This window comes from Embiotoca jacksoni, unplaced genomic scaffold (genome assembly GCF_022577435.1).
Source record: "Embiotoca jacksoni isolate LCO1_2020_lvr unplaced genomic scaffold, fEmbJac1.0.p SCAF_18, whole genome shotgun sequence".
NCBI lineage: Eukaryota > Metazoa > Chordata > Actinopteri > Embiotocidae > Embiotoca > Embiotoca jacksoni.
The window spans coordinates 10,071,869-10,084,355 of NW_027185318.1; the positions used below are offsets into that span (position 1 = coordinate 10,071,869).

Sequence of the window (12,487 nt, forward strand, 5' to 3'; positions counted from 1 at the left end):
AATAGCAAAGGGAGCAAACGGCCAACTATGTGTTCTGTACAACAATGGACACCTCCACTGGCTTTTGTATTTCATCTCCCTTCGCAATTGCTAGGCAGATAAAGCCCGGGACAATGTGTATGCACTCTACTTTGGCAGAAAACATGGTTGATTTGGATTCTAACTGAAGGGTGTAAACCCATAAATCTCCCTTTTTTTTTCCCAGAGGGCATCTACCCTTTGGCTAACTACAACCGGCTGACTGCATCTTTCCTGCACACAAAAAAAAGCACCAAGTTGGAGATTCTCTTCCTCGAGCTTTGCTGTAGCTCTCAGGTCTGTTACCTATTCCACATGTACTTACATCTATGTCTGTCTCGTCTTCCAGGCTACGGCATAGGCCTTCCCCAGGGCTCTCCTCTAACCCGTAATGTGTCAGAGTTTGTGAGTCGCTACAAGTCTGACGGCTTCATGGACATGCTACATGACAAATGGTATAAGGTTGTACCCTGTGGGAAGAGAGTCTTTGCAGTCACCGAGGTAAGTCATCGACGGGAGAGTGTGTTTATGCTCATGTGTTGTGTACGTGTGTTGTGTGCAAAGCGGAGCCTCGTGCCGCTGTACTTCTATAAATGAGACTCCCTTTGGGACACAGGCAAGATTGCCTGCCGGCTAAGCACACATACGTTGACAGACACTTTCACATATGGACAAAGACGTACAATCACATAAACTCAGGCCCATTCACTGACCTTAACTAGAGGTGCAGTTACGTACTGTCTGAGTGTCAATACTTATTTGAGTCTTGTGCGTGCTACAGAGGAGTACGCTGAGTTCTTGCACTCCCTTTTTTCTTTCACTCTTTTAAAAGGAACCGGGATTCTCTAGACGGAGCGCCCTGTCTCTGTCTATATCTCTTGTTTGTGAATAGAGAAGCGATTCAACTGCTTTTGGCCATCCCTTTCAAAGCCCACTTCAAAGTTGAATCATATTATTACACCAAACGCAATTACGCAGTCATAGGTTTCGCCAATGAAATGAAAACCTTAACTTCACCCTGCATCAGAAAGTTATTACCATTCATCCCATTTGAAGCCAAGCGAGTGGGCTGCTCTCGAACAATCTGGGCGTTAGTGTGAACTTGCCCTCTGGATTGGGAGCAAAAGGAGGTTTAGTGTTGTCGCTGATGAATTTGCCGAGTCAGCATGGGGCTAATTGCCATCGGAGGCAGAGCAGAAATGAGCTGGGTGGAGGCTGCGTGATTAGAGAGCACTGGAAAAACTCGCCACTGCATCTTCCACTTCCTCCAGGCTCATGAAAGCCTCATACGAGATAGACATTATGTCAAGAGGGATGCAGATGAACCAAATGGGAACAAACTGCTCCTCAATTAACCGCCATGTTCTCTTACCGTCTCCCTGCTAACTTCTGTTTCTTTCCATTACTCTCACTTTCGCCTCCGCCTTGTTCTGTTCCCTTATCGGCATCCTTTTCTTCCCAAACGTGTGTCTTTTACGCCGTTGCCGTCTTCCCTTCGTTTTCTATTCGTATGGGCTTACACAGCCAAACGAGATACGCAACAGCGGAATATCAATTGCACTCACAAAATGGCCTAAATGGTAATTATGTAAATACAAATCATCTATCTCTGTATTTTCCTCTCTGTCGCCTTAAGTCTTCACTAATCTGAGTCACTCCCCCAACTTCTCTTTCTCTTTCGCTCTCGCTCCTGCTCTCTTTCTGTCACCGCCCCCTCAGACTCTACAGATGGGGATCCAGCACTTTTCCGGCCTGTTTGTGCTGCTGTGTATGGGGGTGGGTGGAGCCTTGCTGACCTTGGCAGGTGAGCACACCTTCTATCACCTGGTCATCCCTCGCCTCCGGCGCACGCACACACTGCAGTACTGGCTGCACACCAGCCAGGTGAGTAAACACAGATCACATGTGCATGTATGAGCGCGCACACACGCACACGCACACGCACACACACACACACACACACACACACGCACGCACGCACGCACGCACGCACGCACGCACACACACACACGCAGAAAAGATGCTCAAAGACCGGCTTTAATCTTCACATTACATGGTGTTAGATGCACACGTAACGACACACACTTTACAAGCACACACACACAAACACAAAAGCACACTGCTGGGAGATATCCTTGCCCCCTGGAGCTCGTACTTTTCTTGCAGATAACCTGCTCCCTCTACTGTCGGAAACTAAAAATAACAGTCCAAAATTAGATTATTATTCTTAAAACTGTTTGTTTTAAAAGACAGATTCAATTAAACACTTTTAGTATTAAGCCAATTGCAGTAATTAACACAAATTAACTACTTTGTTAGTTACCAAATTAAGTTTTAATGGGCTCCATAAATTAACAAGTTAATTCAAACTATTTAAGCTAAGCAAAAAAGTTATTAACAGCTTCCCGTTGGCAGCGCTTTATTAACTGATTCATTACTGTATTCATGCCTTTGTTATTTTAGCCTTTTGAGGCTCTGAGGAAGATGATTTGTACACATCTTATACAGATCATTAAATGGTCCGATATATTCAGATTCCTGTCTGCAAAATAGTTTTAAATATTCTTTATTTTGCACGATATTCAAATCTGTTATTTTCCAACAAATGAACACAAAGTTAATTAATAAATATGATCCTCAAGAGGCTCGTTCTGCAATTAGAGAATCTGCGTTTATGACAACATACACGAAGGAACCACAATTTGGGAATTTAAAGGTCATATTTTGTTTTGTTTATGAAACTCCAGTCACTACCAAATGAGGCGCCTGTGGCGATATGTTTGAGTGAATAATGGAACTAGCATGGGAATATCAAGATTGCTCACATTTGTTTTCTGCGTCTCTCCAAAAGGGCAACCACTCTCGGGCAGCCTGTAGCTTTCATCACCAAACAAGCGCAGCTATCTAAAAGCGTGACAACTGTGGTAGTCCGTCAAGCTAATCCTTAGTGAAAGTCTCATTTTCCCACACACATCTTCCGATGTATACAGATCGGGAAAAATTAAAGCACAGTCATTCCTTAAAAGTTGGTTTGGAGATGTTCAAACTAACCTAAGCACTTTGGTACTTAAATCAGAAAGGGCTTAAGCAACTGACATTTTAACCTCTCTGAAAATTTTAAGCAGAAAAGAACCGTCTCTCACTGAATTACAATTATCTGATTAAATTATTCAAAAGAACACTACAGCAGAATTTGTGAAGAATAGCTGTCCCCAGTGTTCTGTACAACTGAATAGAATAATAGCTCTTAGAAATTCATGTCTCCTGATTTATTTCAGATCGGATGAATTCATAACAAATTTCATTTTACTAATCATATTCTGTGCTTGCAGAAAATTCACAGAGCCCTCCACACCACGTATGAGGATGTTGGGAAGGAGCTGACCGACCTCGACCAAAAGTAATGAAGTCACTGACTTAAAGATAGTCACATTTTGCCATTTTTTCAAATTCAGGTTGCCATTAATTATGAACATATTTCATGGAATAGCTTCATTTTTCATTTACCTTAAATCTTTGCTCCTGTTGTCGTATCTGTACCAAAAATAGTTTGGTTTTTTTCCTTGAAAAATCTGCAGCCAGTTTCTGAGAAGTATGCTATTTTGCTTTCTTGCTTGAAGTTAGATGAGACACCACTCGTATGTCAGTGATGTTACATGAAGCTACGGCCAGCTCGGGAGAAACCGCTAGCCTTGCTCTGTCCAAAGGCAACAAAATCTGCCTACCAGCACCTCCAGAGCTCACTCATTAAGGCCTTTACATATCTCGTTTAATCTGCACTTGGCAGCTGCTGACACCATCCAGTGTTTCATCAATCTTCTCATCCAACTCTCGGCAAGAAAGCGAGTGAGCATATTTCACATGACGTCAAACTATTTATTTTAAACAAATCAATCCGTATAACAAACAGGTTGAGTTGGTCTTGCTGCTTTGGCAGATTGTTGCACTTTTATGACTTGACAACAAAATTCATTTTTAAGGAGACTTTTTGCAGTGACAGTCCTGTGGTGCATTCAGTAACCCAAAAACTGGACATAACCCCTGTCTTAAGTTAAAAAAAAAAAAAAAAAAAAAAAAAAAAAAAAAAGATGGGTTTTTTTTTTTTTTTTTTTCAAATATTCCTATCAAGACAAAGCATGTAACATGATTTAAGTCAGATAATTTTGCTAATTCTACGCTTGAATCATATTTCTATTCTCAAAACAAGACCAACTTCATTTTAATTGTAGTTATTCTATTTAAATATGTAGGAAAATGTATCCTTGTACTGCTGTATAGTGTATCTCACTGGATATATGCCCTTTGCTGTGATCTTCCTCTCTTTCACTAGCCCCTCCTCTTGTATCTCAGAGAACTGCACCCTCCACAGGAAACAGCATCAGCCTCCTCCACCGTCTCCTTCCACATCCCTCCCTGCTTCCACCACAGCTGGGGACACCGGTAACTCCTCACCATCCCACGAACCCAAGGAGAGACGCGTGCACTTTGACCTGGAAACGCTCCACAGCTACCGCCTGCGCACACACACTGCCTCGGTGCGCGGCAGGCCCGGGATGGTCGGCCGTCCCGGGCTCGGCCTCGGAGGGTTGGGGCTGGGCAACCTGGGGGGTTTTATCTCTCCTCCACAGATTAGCCTCCATGCCAACGGGGGTCCTGTCTCGACTCTGGTCTCCACGGGTTTGGTGCTCTCCCCGCTGGGAACCAGGGCTGCTCAGACCAGCCTGTGGGAAGGGGAGCTCCAGGAGCTGCAGGGGAAGATCGAGATTTTCCGCACCCAGCTGAGAGAGGCTCTGGCGAGGAGAGCTGAGATCCAGAGCAGCCTGGAGAGAGAGAGGAGCGGACACGTACGCAGGGATACCAGTCTGGAGAGGGAAAGGGACAGACAGAGGATACAAACTATTAACACAGACAGAAGTAGCTCTGCTCAGTCCAAACTCCCTGAGAGAGACAGGACCAGCCAGCTGCAGACCCTGAATAATCAGCAGACAGGGAGGGGTAACCAATCGGGCGGGCCCGGGAATGTCGAGCATGGGAGAAGCAGCCAATTAAACACAGTTAACAGTTTGGACAGAGGGAGAGCCAACCAGTTACGCCCTGTTAATACTTTAACGGGAGAAAGGACTGTCCAGTCGCGCACTTCCACTAGTTTGGAGCGAAGTCGAGTCAACCAACAAGGTGCTGGGAACGTAACTGTCCAATCACGGAACACTTCCAGCCTGGACAGACAGAAAGCCAACCTATCACGCACTCTGAACACTTTGGAGAGGACAAAAACCAACCAATCAAGTGGCAGCAGTGGGACTTGATTAGCTCTCTGAAGCCGCTGGTGTGTAGGACTGCAGGGAGGCCAGTAACGGTGTTCCTTACATAGCCGCGGGAAGATGGCTTTGTTGTCATGGGTTACGTTTGCTGAATAATCACAGTATATGTTTACTTACCTCGTTACTCACTGCAACCTAATAATTTTCACACTCGCTTCAAATTATGACTAAAAAAGTTTAACTGCAACTTAAAGAGCTGGTAAAATGTCTGCATCATCCATGCAATCGTCAATAAGCAATGAAATGTTTAAATGAAATGTAAAAATAGTTTGAATAGTATTGCCACATACCAGATCAAACAAATTGAAATGTCAAGTCTAAAACCACAGTGCTTACTATTGAAACCAGTGGTTCACACGAGAACCACAAATATTCAAATGTGGCATCTTATAGGGGCTAAAGAGGCCTACAAGCACATATGAACATCAGTGACAAGAGCACAGAAAAAAATATTTTTTTCCCAGAGAAACAAAACAGTAATTTAAACATTTCCCAAAAATGTGAATGATTAAGAAAGGAATAAAACTTTATGGAAAGAGTGGCACAAACCTGAAACAATCTACTTAATGACCACGTGAAATTTAAGTAAGCATTCTGGGTGTTTATAATTTGTGTCCTTACGTGTTATTGTCCTGTAATTGTTATATGCCCCATGTGTCAAAATTATGCTTTTAGATATTTTTATAGCTAAATTCTTTCAATCTTCACCCTTCTCTCTGTAAAATCTTTCAAAACTTACAAATCGAGCAATTCCAAAACAGATGCGTTGAGATGCTAATTTCCATCTGTGATTTGATCAATTCTACCTAAAAGGTAGGGACCATTTTTGAAAATTCACAATAATGGAAACATGTTTTTTATACTCTGTAGTGAAATGGATTCAGACCATTGGACCCAAATATAAATCTCCATCCCGTGATTGCAAAGTTTAGTTAACTTTAAGTATCAAACTGTGTATCTCCATATTGTCCGTTTTTTATTAGTTCCATTATTAGCAAAGCCAATGAAAAAGACATGCATTTTCAATGTTCCTTTTTTTTTTTTTTTTTTTTTTTTAATACACAGATGTCAGTCAGCTACACGTCTACTCAACCTTGAAAACAGATATATAATGTCCTCTGTAGAACAGAAGGGAACTTGAGGTTGGAGAAAATAACCACCCACTACTTCCAATACATGAGAAGGATTTTGAGACTTCAGCTTTATAGCAGAGCTTGCATCACAAGTTGTCGAGGCCAAGGGAAGTCTGTTTGAAAGATGCTGTTGGGAAATGTAGGGCACAGTGTCGGGATTTTTTATTTCATAGTTTGACCCATGCTCGAGACTGATAGCCCTGTTATCTCAGCCTCTGCTGCTTCAAGTTTTACCATCTTATTTTTACAATTGGTCTCTTGTGGGTACCCCAACTTTATGAAATTATCAATACTAAATCTCTGCAGAGCCCCTTTAAATGAAATCCCAGCCCTCTAATAAGTGTACGGGGTGTTTGGAGTCTGAGTTTGGAATGATTATGCCCAATATTTTTATTACTGAAGGAATCGTGACAACAATGTTGCACTCAGTGCCTGCTAAACTGATTGAGATAAGTGATACCTTATCTCGTTTTTTGTGTTTTTTTAAACATATCATTATCAATTATTAAAATAGATTTTCACTTTTACACTCTTTCTTCGCATAAAGTATAACATTCTTCAGAAACTGGCTGTATTTGGGACTCCCATTCAGTTACTCAGTCAGCCACTAGAAGGAGCTGCATCCCTGCTTCCCGCGGCTACAGACACTGCAGAGTTTGGATTGAGGTTTTGCTTTAGCGAAGTCATATAAATTAATCGAAACAGTCGATTTATGAAGAAACGATGGCAGGCAGAGGCTTAATTTCGTCTCCACTCCAGCACTATACAATGCAATGCCACCTATTGAGACGCTCAAGTCTTGTGTGTCTCAATGCTTGAAACATGTGTTGGGGATTTGACAGAAACAGATCCTGATATCGATGAAGCAGAACTTGAGGCTTTTACGATGGTAATACTGTACATTTAAACGTTTCAAAGTTTGCCGTGGTGTGAAGTGGTTGTGTTCACATGCCATGGTGTCTATGAGGAAAAAAATATATATTTTAGGTCTTTATGGAGGAAGAGCTTGTGGTACTGAATATTAAAAGAAATACTTTTAAATTTACCCCTTATAAAAGTTATATCAGCATATTATTGAACTTTACCATAAATGGTCATTCTCATATTTTGAAATAAACATTTATATACGTATTTTCTTGCATTATCTCATATTTTTAACTTATTTTTTTAATGGACAGACGAAATCTTTGAGCTTCTCGGATAATTTAAGGATAATACACTGGAAGTAACAAAGTGTCCAGGCTGCTGTGATTAATTTGAACTCCATTAGTACCGTTTAAAATCCATTAATCCACTAATTTCCCTGCATAAGTGCATGGCCATTAGACCAAATGTTATTTTAATGCATTTTGTAAACATAAGGTGTCATTCAAAATTGTTAAGGCCACTTCCTACATGAATCCAAACACAGTTTTTGCAAGTAACACTGGCATTAAAAACTCCCAAACTACCAAGGTCAAAGTGTGTCGTCGAGAAATATTAAGTTAATTTTGTCCAAAATGTGCAAAAGTGTATCCATTTCAACCTTTCGGTTCATCAAGAGTGCAAAATAGAGCGTCGGCTTCAACACGTTTTTCCCCTGGATGAGCTTTAATTAGTAACGAGTAACGTGTGAGTGAGCAAGACCCAGTAAATCATTAGGAGGTTCTTAAAGGAACATCGAAACCTTCTGCTAACAAAAGAGATTTTCAAATGCAGTCAGTCACAATGAATAAAAAGCTCAAAGATGTGGAAATGTGGTGACCTGAGACGAATGAACCACAATACATGAATGTGCAGTAGTTTACAGAGTACTACACAATGAAAGTGATTCTTTTATCTACCTTTGTATAATTGGGAAAGAGAGAGCTAAGAAAGCATCTAGAGCTAAACAGGATCAAACCAATTTTTTCAGGTAAACTTTATTCTGGATTTGGTTTGCGGTATGCCCCACATGTAATGCTGCATTCAAATGGGGTCGTATTTCCCGCGCACATGAGAAGAGTCCACATGAACACTCTTGTGGTATTCACGAAGTCAGAACTCGAAATTTTCTATAACTCCAGAGTTTGAGTTGTGACGTGTTTGTGACGTTTACAGAAATGGCAGAGGCCACGGAAGTTCATTTTTCGGTGGATGCTAATATTTTGTAATTTTAGTCATGTAGAGTTTTCTTTCATAAATTAGATAATAGCCTACGTCTGATGAAAATGTTGATCTTCCCAACGGCCTCATCTTTTCTCTCTGTGACTTCTTGCATTGCGTTACCCCCCCCCCCCCCCGCCCCCGTTAGCTTACTAAATTGTTAGCCTCTGTAGCTTCTAGTCACCATCCATGTTGCCATTGCCATAGCAACAGTGTTTTTACGACTTGACCACTTTAAACGCCAAGCATACGGTGCTACAGCATACGTAGAGTTATATATGTAGATTTTCAAATGACTATTCTTCCTTCCCACACCTGTTTCTCCTTAACAATTATCGCTCACCCACAATAAAATATTAACATGTGCTGTTGCTCTGTTTGACACTACTGATGAACAAATTAAAGTCTAAACCCCTTGTTATATTCTAACTTTTTGGACAACTTTTATTGACCAGAAATTTTTATCTCAGGTTTTGGGGGACTTCTTAATGTCTTAATTTAATGTGCAGGAGATTCTTCATCGCTGTTTGTACTGATACTCCTGACTTGGTCTGCCAAACAAAGCAAAGCAGTGGTGAACCTGCACTCCTGCCTTTCACGCTCCACAGACTTCCCAGTCCTCTATTAAACAATGGTATTTTGAGATATATGGTCTCGCAACAGTACAGTCAAAGTCTTAGTTGCACCAAACCTCAACAACAAAAGTAAATGTTTCCACAGTCAGTTTGCTTTAAACTTATGTAAGAAAATGAAAAGTCATAGCAGGTCTAAAAATAACTCAACTTTTACATTTTTGTTAAAAATAAATAGAACTATACAGTCAATCACTGCTGCAGGCTTAACCTCGAGGTGCAGTCTACGTTACAATGCAGAGTGTATCTGCTGTATAAAGTTGTGATCTGTCCTGACTAAATAAACCCACCCACTGTTCCACCCACTATAGCAGAGTGTTACCATGGAGCACTTAAGTGATTGATCTGTGTGGGACTCGGATGATTATGATGTTTATCTTGTCAGGAAACTGATAAAAAAAAAAATGTAAGCAGTTTGTAAGCCCTTAATCAATTTCCTTAACACAATTCAACTGATTGAAGTCTCAGTGAAATTCTCTGTAGTAGAAACAAGCCCCAATCAAAGTAAAGTGTAACACTGAAACTCAACATTTGAGATGGTAATCACAGGTGGCACAGTCTAATTGACTTGTCAGACAAATGTCAGTGTTCCTTAGGCTACTTAAGTGGAGGTTTAAGCGCTCCTCCTCCTGAGTCTCTAATGGTATTGTTTAACTTGTCATGTAGTGACAGCTTCCAGCCACACAGTGGCACTTGAACCTGTCCCTAAGCACATGAGAGAGTGGACTGTGCAGTGGCTCTACCTGCAGAGAATGACTTTGCATTATGGGTATTTTATTGAGAGTTTGATGGTGAAATGCATTAATTTCCATTTGTTATACATAAAAGAAAAAGCCACCTTCAGATGTCTTATGTAAATCTGATTGTCAGATACATTTCATTCACTGCATGGAGTGGTGGCCAAAGCAAATCTTTGCTTCATATTTCATCTGTATTGATTGCATTTCATATTGCAGAGGAGTATTTTCTTAACCACATTATCATAGTAGCATTAATACTCTTTTAAGATACTGTTTGCTATATAATACAAAAAAATGTAGTGCTTATGTGAAACCTGACTCTTTAGTGAAGGCACGACTGGAACCGGTGCCACAAAACATAATTCTGCAGCACTGATGAGAGCTAACAACATGTGGGGTAGCTAAAGAAGAGGATGAGAGAGAGAGAGAGAGAGAGAGAGAGAGAGAGAGAGAGAGAGATGGGAGTAGCATGCTGATGATTTAGTGCCGGTGCATCGACCAGACTGTCTAAAGTGAAGATAATCGCACGTCGATAAAGCCAATCAATCATGCATCCTCTGCACCTGCACTTTGGTTAGATTCTCCTTGTTGTAATAAAATAAACAATGCACTCTTTGTCGGGTGTCTTCAGAGCACTCGGGGTATGCTGAATGGGTTGTAAAAAAAACAAAATCAATCAGAGTCCAATCAGAGAATTGTGTGGGCTTTCATATATGGATAGGTAAATTTGTCAGCATGCAATGATGTAAGTAACCTAGATGCTTTCATGCAGCACATACAGTTGGTGATGTGTTCCAACTTACATGTATCTGCCTGGAGGTCTGCAGCCACTGAATGTGCATGTGGACAGTATGTGTGTGCCCCTGTATGTGGACAGTATGTGTGTGTCCCTGCATGTGGACAGTACGTGTGTGCCCCTGCATGTGGACAGTACGTGCGTGTCCCTGCATGTGGACAGTACGTGTGTGTCCCTGCATGTGGACAGTATGTGTGTGTGTGTCCCTGCATGTGGACAGTATGTGTGTGTGTCCCTGCTTGAATGCCTACGCCTGCATTAGCCATGCAAACGAGCACATGTGCTGCATGTGTCTGAATGCGAGCGTGCACATGCCTGCATTTGTATGTCTGCTCGGAGATGGTCTGCCTTTTTGCTCAGACGAAGTAATTGGGTCACATGTGTGAACAGCAGTCAAGAAGAATTTTAATCAAACTTAAGAATCCCCAATGTACATCCTCCCTCCCAGCATTCAATTATCATCCAAGAAGGGTCAATAGTAAAGAGTGCTGATATTGCACTAAGTCTTTGTGAGAGAAAATATGTGAAGTTTCTGTAGCTGCGTTCACAATGACTCAAATTCACCACGTTGAGAGGAGTGTGAGTGGCCTGTGGGAAGCAGAGAAGTGTTCAGCCACCTCCACCTCACATGTCTCCCTCCCTCCCTCTCTATAGTGCTTTGTCTAGTAGGTAAATAGGAGCTAGGCACTGTGAGTGATGAGTTTATTAGCTCCTACCAGCTGGGACCAACCCTTGGGTATTATTGGCGGGGTGGCTGTATCGGTGTGTGTGTGTGTGTGTGTGTGTGTGTGTGTGTGTGTGTGTGTGTGTGTGTGTGTGTGTGTGTGTGTGTGATGTTGTCGGGGTGGGGGCTCTGGGCAGGCCTAGGGGGGAAGGAGGGAGGGAAGGGGGAATCAGAGATGAGGGAGTACCCCATGAGAACCAGAGAAACTCCCTGGCAACTAGAGAGACAGGACCGACACTAAAAAGGGGCGCCCCATTCATCCAGCACTGAGCTGTGACACAGAGCCAAATGACAGAGATTGAAAGAGGAGAGGTGGGGTGGGGGTGTGGAAATATCTGAATGAGTGGAAAAGCATTGGAGGCTGGTCAGCAGGCGACTTCCTGCTCTGCACCTCCTCAAGTTAGTCAGCACAGATATTAACAGACAGGCTGCAAGTGTCCCTGAATGTGTCACAACACTCACTTAAAACAATTATTGACCTGCCACAGAAAAATGTTTAAAACATGTTGGTGCTAAATGGATGCTTAAGGTCAGTTTTTGAGCCCCATTAAGAATTGATAACCGCGAGAGCAGAAAATATGGATCTCTTCTGCAACCACATAAAAGTGCACATGTCAAATCACGCCACCTGCACGAAACATGCACGTACATGTGCACGTACATGTGCACAACAGCCGAACCTTTGATGTTAATTGCCGCAATGTCATTCATGATGATTCAGTGAATCGCAGAGGTGTCTGCAGGGCTACTAAAAGGAGCGTGCGCCGCGATCCCCATCACCTGCTACTCCGGGGGGGCGGGGCGGGGGATCGTAAATGCACCACGATGGTCAGCGCCTGCCACACCCTTCAGGGTAAACAAAGGCAGAGACCCATCTGAGCCATCAAGTTCGGGGTTAAACAAACCAATCTGATGGTATTTACAGAGGCACGAGGCGTATCTGATGCTCAGCCTAATATTATAACCACAGTGAAATTGGTTCTCGCTTATAGATGAGAG

At 42.2% G+C, this 12,487-nt stretch overlaps 1 protein-coding gene across 2 annotated transcripts in view; it reads left to right on the plus strand.

The window, feature by feature from the left end:
• The window catches only part of grin3ba (glutamate receptor, ionotropic, N-methyl-D-aspartate 3Ba), a 72,041-nt gene extending 61,491 nt beyond the window's left edge, over nucleotides 1-10,550 (plus strand). The window contains exons 9-12 of one of the 2 annotated variants that reach the window (XM_069152692.1): nucleotides 368-519; nucleotides 1,738-1,902; nucleotides 3,351-3,418; nucleotides 4,349-10,550. In XM_069152692.1, the coding sequence (XP_069008793.1) occupies nucleotides 368-519; nucleotides 1,738-1,902; nucleotides 3,351-3,418; nucleotides 4,349-5,324 (1,361 nt within the window). In that variant the 3' untranslated portion in view covers nucleotides 5,325-10,550. The remainder of the gene's footprint in view (nucleotides 1-367; nucleotides 520-1,737; nucleotides 1,903-3,350; nucleotides 3,419-4,348) is intronic. The other variant, XM_069152693.1, reaches the window with a different exon arrangement.
• The last annotated feature ends 1,937 nt before the right edge of the window (nucleotides 10,551-12,487 follow it).